We start from the raw sequence: 18824 nt of genomic DNA on the forward strand, positions 1-18824 counted from the left end.
AACACGCAAGGGAGCCAATTTCTATGGTGCCATCAAGGGGTTTACCCCATCAGTTCTCTCCTCGCGCACGCGCGTTTCCATCCGCATGCCTTGTTCTCAGTGTAAACGATGGTTAAAATAGAACTGTTTGGGGTAATAAAAATGACATATAAACGATCAACTATGTACATATTAAAGGAGTTTTCTACGTAAAGCACGCACGCTAGTAGCTCTACACAACAGGCATTGCAAGGAAGCCTGTGTCACCTACTGATGATGTCACCCGATGAAGCGGAGGGTCCTTTTCTCTATGAGGAAAAGCGTGTTGCACGTCGGGGTCAAACGCCTTCTCCTCTGAGGAAGTTAATCCTGCAAGAAGGCGCCTTCTGCTAGCGAGGGTCCGGGCAGGGCACGTTTTAGCGTGGTCTGCTTGAAGGAGACGGCGAGAAATGATCATGGGAGGCAAGACAAGCGCCATCGCAGCTGGCGTGTGCGGCGCCCTCATCATCGGCTACTGCATTTACTTCGATAGGAAGAGACGGAGCGACCCCAACTTCAAGAACAGACTGCGGGAGCGTGAGTTAGGGGGCTAGAGGGTTGTGATTTGGGCGGAGGAGGGGGTTTCAGCAGGGCGGCACTCAGCAGCCTTTTCGGATACGTCTGTTAAATCGACGAGGCCTTCATGGAGAGTCCGAGGCGTGACTGCAGTTAGCGAGCGTTAATTTTAACAGGCGTTTGGAGGCTGAGCTCAGTACCCCCCACATAAGGGGCTTAATGTGTTGTTACCTTGTGAAGCACACCGCTGCTGGGGTCCGCAGGAGTAACGCTGACAAACGTGAGACTCCCGCTGTTGTAACAATGTAAGATTAGAGGCGATGGGAGCCAAACCCGGCAGCAGTGCATGCACCCAGTCGGACGGGGCACGTTTACTTTTATTCGCTTAGTAGACGCTTTTATCCGGAGCGACCTAGAAAAGACTTTAATGTAATCGAGTAAACGTCAATCTGGAGACTATTTGGGTAAAAGAGTTGTATCACAAAGTTATGAAAACCTACCCTCAAATATTAGTCGGTCAGAAATAAACCAAAAAAAAAATCTTCAAATGGTTAATCTCATTCAGCAAGTTAGAATTTCGAATGGAGGTGGGCAACTCGTCTCACTAGATAGGAGCTTCACATTAAAAAAAAAAAAAAAGTATGGACTGAGATTTAATATCGGGCAGAGGTGGCATCAGCAGACTTGAGTGGTTGAGAAGAAGCACAGGACCTTACAAGAGTCTCCATTTAGATCGGGGCTGACCCACTGACAACTCTGTATGCAAACATCATGGAGTTGAACTTAATGTGTGATGTTACAGGGAGCCAATGTAATGATCTGAAAAAAGGAGTGACCTGTGTCCACCTCGGCTGATTGAACACCCATTGTGCCGGTGCAATTTGAATCATCTGTAGTGGCTTGGTGACACATGCTGGTACTACTACTGCTAGTGGAGAGTTGTTCTGACGTGACAAGGCCTGGACAAGGAGTTGTGCTTCATACGCCGTCCGATACAGTCTGAGCTTGTGGTTGTTGCACTGAGTGAAGAAACAAGACCGGGAAACTGTAGCAACATGGTCCTTGAAGGACAGCTGGACATTAATGGTGGTGTTTATTTAGAATAGCTAGATATCAAACACAAAAAGAACTTGCACAAACTATGGCTGTGTTTACCTGCACCACATAGTAGGCACACTCTGAATGTACAAGTGTATGCTACTTTCAATTTGAGTTGGTCTTGTGCCAGTATTAACATTCAGGCCTTTCCTGCTGACCAACCTTTTGCCTCATTACTTATGTGTACTCGTTTTATATGCTGATTTTTTGTTTTTTGTTTTTTCTTCTCACCATTTAATGCTCCACGTTCAGCAGTTAATACTGGTACTTAACCCTTGGCGCAGTCACTGATTCTCTTATGTTGTTCACTGCCTGTTACTGTCTGTCAACTCCCTGTGTGTACAGTATTTCTATTTTTCAGCTCGGGTAGACAGCAGTCTGATGTTTCATCTTCCTGGAGTATTTATCTTTGGCATTTGTATTTGGATGATCTTCAATTGCATCCAAAAGAATCCTTGATTCTTTTGCCTGTGTTTTTTGTAAAAGTTGCTGTATCAACATGGAGGGACTGCAGGGCTCAACACTAACTCATAAAAGTGGCTGCCAGGCCTGACAACAAGGCATCAGCTTTTGGCTGCTAAAACCGAAAACGCGTTTTATTTTAAACTACCTATATTTGGAGCAATTGAGGTGCTGTGCAGTTGTATTTATTAATGTTAAAGCTTATTAATTAAACCTTTATGTAAAAATGTTTAAAACGTAATACCAGGTTTAATTCATTTGTCTTACCCACGACTTTACAGCATTTCAAACTGAAGTGTTATCACTTAACGAGGTGCAAAGCAACATGTACAAATTATTATTTTGGAGTGCAGAATAAAAGACAAGTACAGTGTATGAAAAAAGGTTAAACTATTTTAATAAATATAAAGTCTCCAGTGTTGTCAGATTTTTATTTTACTTTCTGAAGTAGTCTATAAACACAGTTTTACATCCATTTTAAAAATTTCACAGAATGTATAGAAGACTACATAATTTTGTGGATATAATTACAAATCTTCAAAACTAATGTCCACATTGGTGTGGTGTGTGTTTTTTTTTTTTTTTAAATATCTCTCACTGTCCCAACATTTTGACAGTGGGATGTAACCATAATAAATCTAGAGCCTTTACAGGCATATTTGATGATTTACCTTGTATGTAATTTCCTTAAAGGATAGGATTGTTTTTCTTCTAGTCAAAGTTGCTTCTTCCCAAACATGCTATATATCCATTTGCCATACGGAAATTGTGTTCTAAAAGAAATTGCTTTATATATGAATTAAAAAAACTGCCTGCCCTGGCACTTTCCTTCTTTACCCCATAGACTAAAATGTAAAGGCTTAAAAATTGACCACACCCATCCATTTATCAAGCTAAGACAATTGTTAAGCATTGATCTGCGTCTGGCACTTACATACACATTGTAAAATAGTTTATACCTGTCAGTATACATGTGAATATTATGAGATTTGGCCATTTTAAATTCTTCGATTTTTGTCTGTTGTCGCTCAGCTCTCTGTCTTGCCAGCACAGCAACCTTTCACCTCCTCAGAGGGTAGTTTCTCACTGGCAGACCAAAATGCGGTAATGTTTTCTTGCCATGTGGTTGGTTTTATTTTGATTCATTTCCATGTTTTTGTTAGAATTTGAATACAGATATAGCATTTTTGTGAAGAAATATCAACATGAACAATACCTTTTAATCCTTTAACTTTTATTATTGGTTATACAGGGCTAACTATCATCCACATTCCCAAACACACACACCCCACACCCCCCAATCAATCTGTTTTCTAACTACAGATTTCCATTATGTTGTAATAGCAAGCATGTGCTTATCCTGTGATAACAACCTTAACATTGATTATTGCATCCCTAACTCAGTATCGTTTTCTCATAATTTAATACAAGCTGTAAATTCTTTAAATGTTTCTATTGGATTGTCACCACAATTTAAGAGTCCGTATTTCTCTGGGAATTGTGTTTATTACAGTAAAGTATTCATCAAGATTAACAGATGTTATTTATTAATAAACTACTTATGATTATATAAGTGACCATTGTCATTTAGAATTTCTTTAACCAAAATTACTGATTTCAAGAAAACTTTGCAATGTTGGCCATCGATTCCAGGTATACAAAGTTCCACCAGTATAGCAGTTATTTTCATGTTTTTCACAGATCCTTCAAAAATGAATCCATCAAGTTGCTCTTTGCTTGCTTATCGGTTCACCTGGCTTATGGCAGGTTCCTATGGAAAATGGTTTGAGTCCCCTTTTTCTTGGTTATCTGTTCAGCACGTTAGTAGCTGCAGTACACTGTACTGAACAGATAAATACGAGTGACCACTAAACCCTGAATTGCTGTACTTATGTGGAGTCTGTCGGCTATCTACCTACACATAACGTGAGGACTGGAGTTGCATTTTAATGCATGATATTAATGTAATCAAGCACATCTATATATAGATACCATCCATATATGAAATGCACTTTAAGGAGTTTTTGAGATTGCAGGCCAGGTGTAATGTGGCTTGAATATTAATAAAGTAAGTCTCTTTAAAAAATATCTCCAGTCTGGATCCAGCCTGTGGGTCTTAAGTTTGAGACCCCGTACTGTAGCTTTATTTTTAGAGATTTTCCTGCAGTATTGTAATTCAGTCATCTTGGCGTCTCCCTGGCAAGTTTACTCCAGTTAAGACCTGCTGCATTAACAGACTTCCACTTAGCAAGTCTATTGTAGAAACTCCAGGTTCTGTGGGATTGTTAATCTCTCCGTGTTCATATCCCAGCTGAATTTGTACTTGTGTTGCACAAATTACAAGACAGGGATGTTACCACAGATCTAAAAGAGACTTGGCATTCCTGTTATAGATTGTTTGCAGTTACATTAGTGATTAGCAATTCATATACTGATCTGCTGATTACGCATAATGAACAAAAACCTTTTTTGTAGGAGGACATTTCATTGCCATGTCATGAGATCTCTTCCTTTGTAAGCTAGACTTGTGCTTGTGATGGTAACTGTTCTTCCCAAATGCCTAAATCACGTCAATTGTTGTCACTCACTGGCTCTCCCTACTGCTGCCGAGTGCTTTTGCTTGCCCAGAAAATAAGCCATCCATCTAAAGAATTCTTTTGTTTTGACTATGTTAATCTTATCCTTTAAGTCACTTAACCTTAAAGTAGCATGTATGTTTGTTTGTCACCATTGATTTGAGACTTTGCCATCAAAGCAAAATGTCTCATGTTGTGTCATGGTTGACATCGGACATTATACTGCAGGGTTGCAGACTCTATTCCCTCTTGCATTTGGCTGCTTGATGCTAAGCAGTTCAGTAAACCCACCTGTGCTTGAACTATTTATATTTAAAAGAAAAAAAAAAAAAATAGCTGTAAATAAATGTTCTTTATCAAAATCTTGGGTAGTCAGCCAAATATACAATAGTAATGTGCCCATGTAGTTGTGGGAGCCAAAGTCCTTTTATATGAAAAGATGACACAAGTGTTAGGGCTGTTACAGTCGATTAAGTAAACTGACCTTTGTTTATAAGATTACTGCTGCCCAAGGCTAATGGGAGGGATTTACTGGTAGATTCTGTTTATCTATTCATGCCTGCTGAGTTATTTGTCTTAATCCTGGGTTTATACGTCTTTGTAGTTTTTGTTTCTAATTCTAAGTAGATTAGTGTGCGTGGTTCGAACTCTGGGAGATTTTGAAGGGGAACTTTGCTCCAGTAAAGCAGAGGGACTCCTCACCCTTTGGTTTTGTTTGTTCAGTTTGGGAGCTTGATTTATGTACATGTAACCACATCTTACTTGCGTTGTTCTCCTTAATATAGATTTGGCACCTGAACTAGGGCAACAAGAAAAAAATTTTTTTTTTTTTTGTTTTGTTCCCTATTCGTATCATCCTGCATGCGAGTGATAAGAAATGTATAATAGAAATTCTAAGTATTTGTACCTAAAAAAATAAATAAATAAAAAAATTACTTCTTATAGCATAACATTCACAAAATCCCTTTTAAACCAGTGTCATGGAAAAACTGGAGCCTGTGACTACATCATCAAAAGAAAGATGGGCACTAACCTTAAATAGAGTTGTGGTACATTGCCGTGTCCATTCATGCCAACACTCTAACGTTAGGAAAGCCCTCACAGATGAGGGGAGAATGTGAAAGATCTACACACAGCTACCAGGCAAGGGATTTGAACCCCATAGTACTGGATCTTTGAGGCAACCGCACTTATCAGTGTTACTTGTTCCTAAAGAACTTGTGAAAGGAGAGGTTAAGACTGACTGGTTTAATCTTTGTCACCTATATTTAACTTTTCTGTTTTTTTTTTTCCTTCTTTTTCCCATAACCCAACAACCCCCCCCCCCCCTCCCTTGTATTCAGGTAGGAGAAAGCAGAAACAGGCCAAGGAAAAGGCTGGTCTCTCCAGGGTGTGTATACTCTTCTCTTCATCTATTAATGGCTTACCTCGCTAAAGTCTGTTAATTTATTTCTGTGGTCCCCATACCACCTGATATTACCATGTGTTTTTAGTGATCCGATAGCATTGGACCACTTTTCAAAAAAAAGTATAAATACATTTGTGATCAGATAATCATTTTTACTCAGAAACACAGTTACCGTGTTTAACACAAGTGTTAATGTAGATGTATCTTCTGTCTACATATGGTGACCACATACATTAAGCTAAAGTAAGTTTGAATTTTGCTCAGGGTGGCTGACATCAGGTCTCTCTGCATACAAAACACTTGCTAATGCCAGCTTCAAAAGGGCCCTATAACTCTGAGTAATAAACAGCAAGGTAGGCAGGCAGTTTAACTTAATGGCTAAGACATCAGATTTGAGACCCTGAGGTTGTAGGTTCAAGTCCTGGTGCTAATTCTGCATGACCATGAGCAAGTTATTCACCTGCCTCTGCTTCATTTGGATAATCCAGAATGAAATGTAACCAGTTGTAGGTTGCTTTGGATAAAGGTTCCAAGCAAATAAGTATTAATAATAATAAATGACATAACTCTTTGTTACTCTTTAACTCTTTGTTAAAGTCAAATACACAAGTAGTATGTGCAGAAAGCAGTGAAGGGGAAAAAAAGAGAGGCAGAATGTGAACTTTTTAAATCTTCAGTGTTTCAATTATAAAGAAAATGTAGCTGACATAAGCCCTCTGGCTATGCAACTGTCCATTCTCGTTGTTTATAGCAGTGCTCCGCAACCGTTTCTCACCTACGACACACCAAAGTTCTTCCTAGAATTCTGTGGCACATCAAAAGCCAAAATATATAGCAGTGGCGTAGCTGGGGGGGGGGGGGTCCGCTCCGAGCGCCATGCTATTTAGGGGCGTCCAAACTACGGTACTTTCCTTTTTTTTTTTTTGTTCCTTGAGGAGGCGCAAAAAAAAATTTCTATCAGCTTTGGGGCGTCAAATTTTTCACCGCCCCAGACAACATGAACTCCAGCTACGCCACTGATATATAGATATTAATTTAATACACACATTTTACAATAAATTTTCATTTTTTATTATATGTATACATTTATTATAAGTATACATACATAAAAACTATACTATATTTATGCAATCTTAATAATTATAACATAATGACTGATTAATGTGATACCTGCGCTTGTTTCAATGAACACAGAAGTTTTATATTCGGCTCAATATTTGACAGCGCAACACGAAGTTCTTGGTCAAGATCTTTTAAGCATGACCGCTTTTCATTTTTAATTAACACAAGAGTTGTTTGTCTTTTTTGGAGTAACTGGGATGGTTTGAATTTAGATGGCCATTTAGTTTACTGGGTGCCATTGCCTCGTTTGATAGCTGATCGCCGCAAATGATGCATTGTGGCTTTGGAGCCGTTTCGTCACCACAGCACGAGAATCCATATCGAATGTAGTCTTCGTTGTACTCCCTTTTCACAATTTTCAGGTTTTTTTTGTAACACTTGTGCTGGGTTCTTCATCATCTGTACGTGAAGACGAATCTTTTCCAAGTAAAAATTTATCCATATTTAAAGGGGTATAAAACTAAATATGAATCACACGAAGAACGTTAACCGTACACAATTCAGCAACACAACTAATAGTAATGAGTGATAACTACTGTCGCAAGACGAGTGAATGCGACGTAGCACGACTAATACGTCGGCTTGAATTGAATCTAGGTGAGGGCACAGAGCGCTCTGCCTATCAAAGCGTACTACGGAGTTGTCTGGCGACTACGTAGGGCCTACGTCTTAGGCGACAGGCGATGGGATTTATTATTTCAGAGAAATGACACATAAAATTATGAAACCTTTAAAAGGCTATTTACGCGAATATTTCATTGCACATATTCTCGTTATTGTGTTTCTAAGGAGGACCGTTGAAATATTATTTAGTTAGAAAATTGTCTGATTTGACCGCGTCACACCTGTATCGGCTCCAGGCACACCGGTTGCGGAGCACTGGTTTATAGGACATTTGCTGATTTCTTAGTTATCCTTCAGTACATTTTGTATATTAAATCAACCTTTCTCAGTATTTTTTCTAAACCAATTCTTATATTTCAGTGTACATTTTGTTCACTGATCTTTATATTGTTTCTGACATTTATTAACCCTTTATGCTATTTCTTAACGATGAATGCAACGTTACCCTAAAATTATTCTTCCACAAGGGTAGCTGATGGTATCAAGGACTAGTTAAGCATGGTAGTTTCACCTCTGTGCCACTGAAGTCCATGTCACATTATATGACTTTTCCAGCAATTTTTAATTATAGCCTTCATTTAGATAATCTTAGCCAGTTGGAGGCAGTTGGCAGTACTTGTTCATGGAACCGATTGTCTAATATGACATATCTAATGACTGAGACCAACTATTCTAGGACTGGCTTGTATGAAGTCAAACATGTTTGATTATCTTGTTAGTCAGTGGAGCATATTGCAAATGCAGGAGAGCTGACAGCCAAATAGACCATTGAATACTCATCTGGAAGTACGATGAATAAAATGCACTAACATGGTAAGGGGTCATGTGTGTTTTGAATCTCAAAAACAGGTGAGAAACTCATCTGTCTGATGTCTTGTATTATATATACCATAACAGAAAGGAAAAAAATAAAGAGCAGAGATTGCAGCTGAACTTGCTGCATTTGTTAACCCTTCGAGCAGTGCCATGTCCATCAGGCAGCCTGCTGTTGACTGTCGGGAAATGGGGAAAGCCCAAATATGCTGGGAGGTCGGTGTTCAGTTGGTTAATGTGATGTAGGCTGCGGTTTTCAGTCTTGTAATTTAACACATTGCAGCCATTGGTAACTTTGGTCAATGAATCTGATATTCCTCATGATAAAAAGTCACAAATGTGACATTGGCTTAAATAGAAAAGTTTGTAAATTATGCAGTTTCTGTGTAATATTGCATGGTCTGGAAGTGAGACATGATTGATGGAGCACAATATAAAGCAGAGTTAGAAACAACAGGACAAAATTTAAAAACGTGGAGATTCAGTAAAAGAGAGAACATTGAAAAGATTCTTAAGTTTTGCACAAAGGAAAAGGTTATGGAAGGGAGAGCAATAGAGCACAAAGAATTAATAGATGAGGAGGTGTTCAGTGATGAAGGTGAGGGAATTAGATAGGTTTTAGGTAGACTTTATTATCTCGGGAAATTTGTTTGCAGCAGAAAAGTACAAAAACAGGAGACATTGTTAGAGATCCAATAGATGAACAAAGGCACAACATTTGACAACCAACATTATTGCATACACGCACACACTCTCAAACTCAATACAAAGAAGCATAATTACTATCAACAATACATAAAATAACACAGAATTTAACATTTAGCAGCAACCCCACACGTAACAGAATTTAACATACGTATAGCTGTAGGAATAAGAGTTCTTAATCCTGTTGCTGTTTACCTTTGGAAACCTAAATCTGCAACCTGATGGTAATGGCTACAATTTATAGAAAAGAGGATGGCTGCCATCTAATAGAATTTAGTTGGCTTTCTTTCTAACCTGTTTGCAATATATTTCAGTGATAGAGGTCAGCTGTAAACCAATAATTTTACTGCACATTTTTATAATGTTGTTAAGATGATTTATATTCGTTATTGCTGAGATTGCCAAGCCTATAGATAAAAGAAAATCTAACAGTTAATTCAGTAATGAATTTTTAGTTTGTCAATTATTGTTCCCAGATATTTGTGTTGCTCTACCATCTCCACTGTCTCCACTTTAATAAAAGTCGAGACAATGGATGGTGGAGAGCTCCTGAAATCTACAACCAGATCTTTTACTTAGAAATATGTAGTCATAAATTCGAGCAATCACACCATTGTACAAAATAATTGAGAGTAGGTCCATAGCTGTCATCCTTATCTTATAGAAGACTAACCATGACAGTCGTTCGCAAATTTCAGGATATGTCTATCCTCACACTGTTCCAGTGTGGTGCTGAGGTGTCACCCGCTGCACTCGTGTCCCAGTCCTGGTGGTCTGTCATGTAGTGGGTTAGGCATCTCGCTATTGGACCATGCTTTCAGCCTATCATTGTCTAAACTCCCGCACTGATTTGTGTACAGGATAAACAAAAGAAGGAATGAACAGCAACCTTGCGGCGTGCCCACAGATGTAATTGGGGTATTGGAGAAACAGCCATTGACACTCACTCACTCTTTCTGTTCTGTTTGTTAAAAATTCCAGATTTCACCCCACCAAGTTAGGGTCCAAACAGAATTGATCAATCAGTTTCTTAGATAAAATTTGTTAATCTGGCGAAAAGTCTATAAATGGCAATCTTGCATTTTTTTTTTTTTTTAATCCTTCCAAGTGCGCATACAGTAAATTTGTGTTGCTGTGGCTTGTTCTACACCCATCTTTACTCTGTATGCAAATTGTTGAGGGTCCAGAAGTAGTTGTTTCTTAATTAACTTCTCAAAGGATTTCCTGATATGAGAAGTTAATGCCACTATCTTAAAGTCACTTAATGCTTTGGGATGTGCAGTTTTTGCCAAAGAAATAACAGTTGGTGGTTTCCATAGGCTGGGCGCTTGTTGTAAATAAAATAAAATAAAAAGATATGGCGTGGAATATTAGAGAGAGCTCCTCTGCACAGTAATGAAGCAGATGGCCACTTATTCCATCTGGACCCAAGCTTTTTTTTTTTTTTTGTTTTGATTTTTGTCAAAATTTGACATCATTCTGGTCAAAGAAGAGCTGACTTCTGGCTCCAGTCCTCAGTTTTTTTTTTTTGCTGACGTAGTTCTGAAGCAAAATCCTGTGTTTCAAATCTTGAATAGAACTCATTCAAGTTTTGTGCCATCTGATAGTCAGTTTGGACCCCTGCCATGGTAATAGATGTTTATAAACAGAATGGGTTTTAATTGGACCCAATGCCAAGGGAAGTAATGGGACAGGTTAACTTGTCAACCTCAAACACACACGATTATGGCAGTTACATTTTTAAATACACTTTAAATATTTCTTGTTATGGTTGAATTTACTGAAGACATTTGTCAGAATTAAAAATGTACATTTCTTGACCACTTTTTTTAACCTGCTAAATGTATAAACATTTGTATCTCTTAGCTTTAAGAATATGATGCCTCTAATTGAAATATAGATGTGAACTAATGAAGTATTTTTAAGGTTTTACTTCAAAGATGATTCCTTTAACATAATCTAGATAAACCCAAGCATTCAAAGCAGTAGCTGTCATGTGGTAATGGTCTACAGCTGTGCAGCAGCATCTCATGTCAACTGTTTTACCTGACTGCAGCTTGACCCTTGTATGGTAACAAGAGAAGGTGCTGTGATGGTGCTTATCGTTTGCCCTAACAGTCCAGCTTGAATTCACATTTCTGCAAAATCATTTATTTTTTCATGAGCAATGATGTATTTGAGTATTTCTCATTCTAAAAATCAGACCATGTTGTCCGAATAAAAATTACAAATGGGTATTTCTGATCAACAGGGAGTTACAAGATTGCCCTGTAGTCATCAGTACTTTTAAATGCTCAATTTAAAAAAAAAAACAAAAAAAAAAAAACACATTTAGTGAGTTAGTACTTGCCTTTTATTTCCTAATAAGCATTCATGTTATTTTACCACACAAAATAAATCTGACCTGTTTCTGTGCAGAAGTGGCTAGTAGTAATCATCATAAAAATAACTTGTAACTTGAACTGGCAGGGTGCAGTATTTCATCACTTTCTTGAGTGGTAGGTATTGGTGGCCTAAATCAACAGAACTGTGTGGGAAGCCATCAGGAAGTGGTAAAAAGGTTTTCTGGTTTTAGATGTTATTGTTGATTTATTGAAGAACTGAAACTATTTAAGGGTGCTTCCATAAAGTTCTTAAAGTCGGCAATAAATGTGATAAAATAGAGAAGTACTTTTGACCACCAAAAGGTTGTTTCATAAGGTATTTTTGTACAACATTTGAGTGCATTTGGATGCATTTCAACTTAAAACTCATCTGTTTAGGAAGGAGTTTAACTTGACCTGACATTCTGCCCCCTCTTTTAGTCTTTCTCTCTGTCTAGATGCTCAGTATAATTTGTGTTTGTGTGTGTGTGTGTTATATCACAAATGTTATTTGCTAGGCTTATGTTTTAGTATTGAATTTAGTATTTTACTGACTTATTATCTTTTTATTCTACTTAATGTTTTGTGTATCCTGTATCTTGTCTGTTTTAATGTTCTACTCAGGAAACATTTGTATCCAATGTTAAATATACCTGTAAGTGCCTTAAGGATGGGATAATCACTACATAAATAAATTGTATTATTATTAGAGTATGCAGTAAACGACACAGAACTCTGACAAAAAGTGCATCTTGGTCAGTTAGAAAATCTAAATTTGGAAAAGAGATAGTGAGGCTTCTACAATGCAAATATCAAAACCCTTTACTGTTTTTCCAGTTCTTTTCAGATAAATTAATCTTGCTTTAAACTTTCAGATTTATTAAAGATAAAGTTAAACTGACCTTTGAGGCCATGAATTATATGTAAATAGATAATTTAAGTTGAAAAAAGACCTCTTTGCAGAGTAGGAGTTCGGATGAAAAGCAAAATTTTAAGTATAAACTTACAATCAGACTTTTCTGTGTTCATGTGACAATTTAAGTGTCAGTATTTTATACAACCAAGCTTTAGTATGAAATGACAAAAATGAGCCCAGAGCACTTAACGTGAGGACAGATTTGACATTTGCCAATTTAGTTCTCAAAAACAAATCAAAGTTGCATGCTGTGCACTTGTTATTTGTTAGCTGTTTTACATGGGAAGAGTGCAACCATGAATATATGTTCAGTTGTTCCATTAGAGTATTAATTTTCTACTTTAATGCTAGCTGTACTATACTATCATCCATCTTACTAACCGAAGGTTGTAAACCGGATATGGACGCAGGACGCTGGGCACATCGAGGCGCACGCGCATTGCCGCGCTGCAACGCATCACACGGCGTAAACCGGATATGGACGCAGGGCTGAACTTGCTGTGCTCCACTCTGCCAGCGGTCGGTGTCAGCGAAGGCAACGGAATCACGTCTCCACAAAACGAGACCGCTTTACTACAGATATGCGTATGTAATTAAATGACATGTCCCCAGACGCACCCACCCTCCATGATATGTCATCCGTCCAGATATCGGACGGAACAGAAACTGATTGCAATTCTTGGATATCCGATTCGCTGGCTTACTAGTACCGTAGTAATAACTGATTCACTGCACCAGTTAGAACACCCTGGAATGAGCCAGTTTAAGTAATTGAGAGTATTGATACAGAATGCACATTGTTTGCCGTTTTTATATGACGCAGTCTTCACTGAAAATGGTTGTTAATCTATAATTACCTGAATCCATCCACGCTTCCATTTTCTGAACCCAGAATGTGACAAATGTGCATAAATTAAAATAGTTGTATGGTTAACTTTTTTATTCTTCTGCTGATTCATGAACATTTTTCACCTTGTCAACCGTTTAATTTTAGGCCATGACAAAACCGGCATTATTATGTTGGAATATTCTGACAAGCCAAATAAACCTAATTCTAAACAAAATGGTGCAGAAAAATAGAAACCTTAGGCCTTAATATATGATATTCTTTAGAGCAGGGGTGGGCAAAGTCATTCCTGGAGGGCCGCAGTGGCTGCAGGTTTTTGTTCCAATCCAGTTGCCTAATAAGAAGCACTTATTGCTCAAGTAACACTTCTGCTTCATTTTAGTTGTCTCGCTCGTTAAGATTTTGAACCCTTATTGCTTATTTTAGTCTTAAACAGCTGTAGTGTTGTTTTTAGTTGTTCCCTATTAGCAATAAGATGCAAATGACAAAAGAAACCAGCATTTCTCCATTTAGCTTGTTTCTATTCACAGCTGTGTGTATTTATCATGCACTATTTTGTTTAATTAAATACTTGGAAGGAAAGTGAAGAGAAAAAACTGAAGCACTGAGAATTACTTATCTGTTTTAGACTTTAAATCATTTGGATGATCCTTAGAATGGGGAAGAAAATCTAGGATATGAGAATGACTTGACATGGCAGAGTTAAAGCACTAAGAAGCCATGAAATTAAATTATTCGGAAGGATTGTTTTTTAATTAAGCAACTGGGGTGGAACAAAAACCTGCAGCCACTGCAGCCTTCCAGGACTGACTTTGCCCACACGTGCTTTAAAGCATCTTAGGCATTCTTCCTCTACCACCACATATATTATTTTAATTTGCCATTTTGTCTGTGTTTTATGTTTGTAGACTGAACATACTGTAGATATCTGAAGGAATTTTAGGTTAATTTCACAATTTGTTCTGCTAAAGAAAGTTTGTGGCAAAACCTAATTAATCGTTAAAGTTTTTCATCATGAGTATTAAGTCTGGGCTTAACAGCCTTGTTCTTTTTCAGAGTGGAGTTATCTTTCACTAGTTTTGACCTGTCATTTCCTACAAAGGATAAACACTGATATTAAGTTACTGTATGTAAAAGTCATGAAGTTGGGTAGCAGGCCAAAAAAAAGTCTGAAATTTAGCTATAGTAGTTATTTGCAAAATAATACTCCCTGAGAAATGTACTGAAATGTTTAGAGCTTGGTTCAATTTCACATCATATTTTTGGACTGGTGATGGTCTATGTACTGTAGAAAGATACAGTAGATTAGCATACTGTATAAATTCCACAAGATATGTCACAAGAGGGATTGTCCTAATGATGTGAATGTGCTTTATTATGTGTTTTGTTTTTTTGCTGCTCTTATTCTTTATTTTACTGCCCCATTTCCAGCTGCCAGACCTTAAAGATGGTGAAGCTGTTCAGAAGTTTTTCCTTGAAGAAATTCAGCTAGGAGAGGAACTGTTGGCTCAAGGTGAGATGCTTTTGGTTAAAAAATGCACTGCAGCTTTATAGCTTAATTGGAATGTTCCTGTAAGAACTCTGGAAGCAGTCTGCAAATTGAGTGTATGAATAGTTGGTAATTAGCTCAAAAAATGTGCCGTTGTTAATTTTGTTGCTGTTTGCTCCTCCAGTTTTACTGAAGCTGGCTGGTGACTTAATACTAAAATTTTAAAGGTGATTCATATTAGCTGAAAAAAGACAATAAGCTCTCAAAGGAACGGAAGAGGTCTTGTTGCCAATTTTAATTTGTATGTTCAAACCAAATCTTATGTTTTTATATTATTTACCTTTTGTATGTTTTACTTCCAGCTCAGTCTAGACTAATGATCAGTAAACAGCAGAATTTACTTCAGTTGGAAAAATGTGACGTTCAATAAGATGGTGTTCTGTAGACTTATCCTGACACTTGGGTTGCATTGTTTTGCTGTTGCAGAAGTAGTTCTGATATATTGTTTCTCTTATAAAATAGTATAAACTTCTTGCTGTGTAGTTTTCGCTTTGGCTATGGTGTCTTCTGATATTTACTCTCTCAAACTGCAGTTTAACATTATATAGCACAAGGCCAAGTTAATTCATTAATAACCCTGAATTAAATTCAGAGTACAGTGGAACCTCGGTTTACAAGCATAATTCGTTCCGGAAACGTGCTCGTAGTCCAAAGCACTCGTATATCAAAGTGAATTTCCCCATAAGAAATAATGGAAACTCAGAGGATTTGTTCCACAACCCAAAACTATTCATATAAAAATGATTAATACAAAATCTAAAGTAAAAATACATAAAACAAATTAACTTGCACTTTACCTTTGAAAAGAATTATGGCTGGTGTGAGTGAGTTTCTAAACTTTTGTGGGATTGCACCCAACGGGACGACACGTGGAAGAGCGTCCCAAAGCAATCGCAGTGTCCCAGCGCTGTAGCAGTTCTCCGTAAAAGTGAATCCGAAAAGATCGCGGACATGCTATAAGTGCCTGCTGTCAATGGGCGATACAAGGAACAAGGAACATTATAAATGTGCAGGGCCCTGCCTGACTGCTGTGTCTGTGTATAAATAACCGCGCTGTTGCTGTTTCAAGCTGAATAAAGCTTGTGTTGCTAAAGTACTGAGACTCGGCTTCGTGTTTTAGGGTGCAAGACGGGGACTCGCACGTCACAGCACACACACACACACACACACACGAGCGCGCGCACACAGTCACAATGCTAATGCTGTAGTAAACACTATACGCTCGTACGGATGTTGACTATATGAGTGAGGCACCCGACTCAGACGGAGAATAGGAGACGATTGCCCACAATCCCGCAGTGAGAGAGAGAGAGAGAGAAGAACCATCAGCTCAGTTGTGATCACATGACACTTAGCAGACAAACTACTCGTACTGCAAGACCTCGCTCGTTTATCAAGTGAAAATTTATTAAAAATTTTTGCTCGTCTTGCAAAACACTCGTAAACCAAGTTACTCGCAAACCGAGGTTCCACTGTACTTTGTTTAAATATAAAACTGTTTCTCTGGTGATTGTTTACATTTGGCTTAGTGTTAGTTTTTCTTTGTTAATAATTTGCCCAGTAGAGTTCATGTAAAAAAAATAAAGAGAATGAGAGATGAACAGAATTAATCAATAATTGTGCCGCAGCGATTTTAGGGGTGGCACACATTATTTTGTTGTTTATAGTGTTGTTGATGTACAGATTCTAGATTTTCTCACAGGTCTTTTAACCAATAAATTCAACTTGAGTGCTCACCTATTGAGGAGTTGAGCTTTGACTCCTAACAGCCACTTTGGCTTTTTTATGGCAGTTTTATGGAGTGGTGAGGGGCAGACCTAAGCAGCTTGCTTCCTATTGCAGTCTGTACTCCCAAATGAGATTTGCTAAAAAATTACATTTTTAAGTAACAATTGTCTTTGTAAGTAAAAGGAAAATCAGTTACAAAATTCTCTCCAAATCGGATACTAATGGTGGCATTTGATCCAGCAAGGTACATAGTGTGAATGCTTGTAATCTAGGTTAAAAAGTGTCTATGGTGACCAATGCTGGACTTCCGCAAACAATATCTAAAGCAACCAAGAAAAAATACCTCCTATTTACTCATGTTATATAATCCACAAGTCATCCAGTCTGATGCTCACAATGTCCCAAACACATTTATTTTTACTTCTGCTTCCAGAAAACACTATGAGCACAAATGAAACACACTTGGACATAAATTTTGAGTATTTTAATTGTACACTTGCCTTTAGTTGTTTAAATTTATAGTTATATCCACAACTAGAGTACTTTGGGATTGTTTACTGGGTGTCTGTAAAACTGCAGAGGTGAATTGTCCTGCTTGTTGAAGCCTCTGGGATATGCACAAGTCTGAGACATATATTCTCTTCCTACAAATAGTTCACTTTTCTTTAGTTTTACATGTCTCTCAGTGCACACTTATTGTTGATATCACTTGAAGCACAATGGTAGTCAATGAATAAGGTGTTACTGGGCTAGACTTGTGACCCGTGAATGACTGGTCTTTAGTTCAATGCTCGTTTGTGTATGAACATATTCTTCTTTAGTTTGGCATTTGGTCCAGAGTGGAATATACTATGAATGCTTATAATCCAGATAAATATTTTTGTGAGCTGATATAAATACAGACCAGAAGTTTCAATTCCCTTCCATGGAGGAGTTGTGTGTGTGTTTTTTATGCATCTGTATATTGACCCTATTTTCCTGTAACTTTGTGCAGCATGAACATAGGTTAGTAAGAGCACAGAAAGATAACATTTTGAGAACTAAAACAACTTTTAAAATTTATTTTTTTCTGTGAATTGTTTTCCTACCTTTTGCCTCTGTCTGACCAGATTATTCACGTAATGTGCAACATGCATATACTGGTGTACATCTGTGCTTCCTTCTTTACCTCAGATTTTCTGTGAGCCTGCTACATGTGAGTGCCTGGAATCAAGTCTGAGTAAACACTAGAGCTAAAAAAAAAAAAAACACCCAAATTGCCTGTTGATTAGCACATGCAAGTAAAAATTTCACTGTTCTCCGCACATGTGACAATAATGGTCATATAAATGTATATTCAGATATCAAGGGACCATAGGGGAAACATCTTAAAGCAGTAGCTCCCACTGTGCAGATTGCACCATGAAGCAGCGTTGGAATAAATGTGCAGGACTTGTATAAATCCATCAGACTTGCTAAGAGTGGACATACATATATCAGATTGTAATGTCAAAGCAATGTATCTGAGTCCAGTACAGTGTAAACATGCTTTATAGATGATGATTTTCAGTAACAGATGTTCTCCTCTCCAAAAGTAGCTTTTAACAACCTTTAATTGCTTATTGTTCTATGTTCTTGCCATGTCTTCTGTCTGTGCACGATTTATCTCCCTCAGTACTGACCTAACTTCACATGTTCTTTTTGACACAGAGATATTAAATCCATCTAGATTTGCACTAGTGTTTAAAGGCAGTTGATTACTTGATATCATCAAGCATTTAAGTTGTTTGTGTGCAGTTGATTTAAAGCAAATAGTGTAACTGTGCCCTCTGGTGGCTACAATGCAGAGTTGCCTTCTATATTTTCTTGTGCTTTAATCCTTATTGCTGTTAATTCTGAGATGGCTGGTCAAGAGCTAGAGAAAGCAAGTTATATCATACAAGGTATTCAATTAACAAAATGACAATTAAATTAAATGGAGCAAAAGCCTTAGGTGACTGCACCCATTAAGGACCACAGTCACCCCACCCCACCAGTGTAGTGCATTATGTGCAGAGCATGCCTGGGAAAGCTTTAATTTGTTCTAAACTAAGCTAAATC

General features: G+C 37.7%; 1 protein-coding gene across 1 annotated transcript in view; it reads left to right on the plus strand.

Annotated features, from left to right (window-relative positions):
* Positions 1 to 256: 256 nt before the first annotated feature.
* tomm20a (translocase of outer mitochondrial membrane 20) overlaps positions 257 to 18824 on the plus strand; it is a 30692-nt gene continuing 12124 nt past the window's right edge. The window contains exons 1-3 of the mRNA XM_028820920.2: positions 257 to 555; positions 6014 to 6060; positions 14900 to 14981. Coding sequence (XP_028676753.1) covers positions 429 to 555; positions 6014 to 6060; positions 14900 to 14981 — 256 coding nt within the window. The 5' untranslated portion in view covers positions 257 to 428. The remainder of the gene's footprint in view (positions 556 to 6013; positions 6061 to 14899; positions 14982 to 18824) is intronic.

The sequence above is a fragment of the Erpetoichthys calabaricus genome, chromosome 15, assembly GCF_900747795.2.
Source record: "Erpetoichthys calabaricus chromosome 15, fErpCal1.3, whole genome shotgun sequence".
Classification (NCBI taxonomy): Eukaryota; Metazoa; Chordata; class Cladistia; order Polypteriformes; family Polypteridae; genus Erpetoichthys; species Erpetoichthys calabaricus.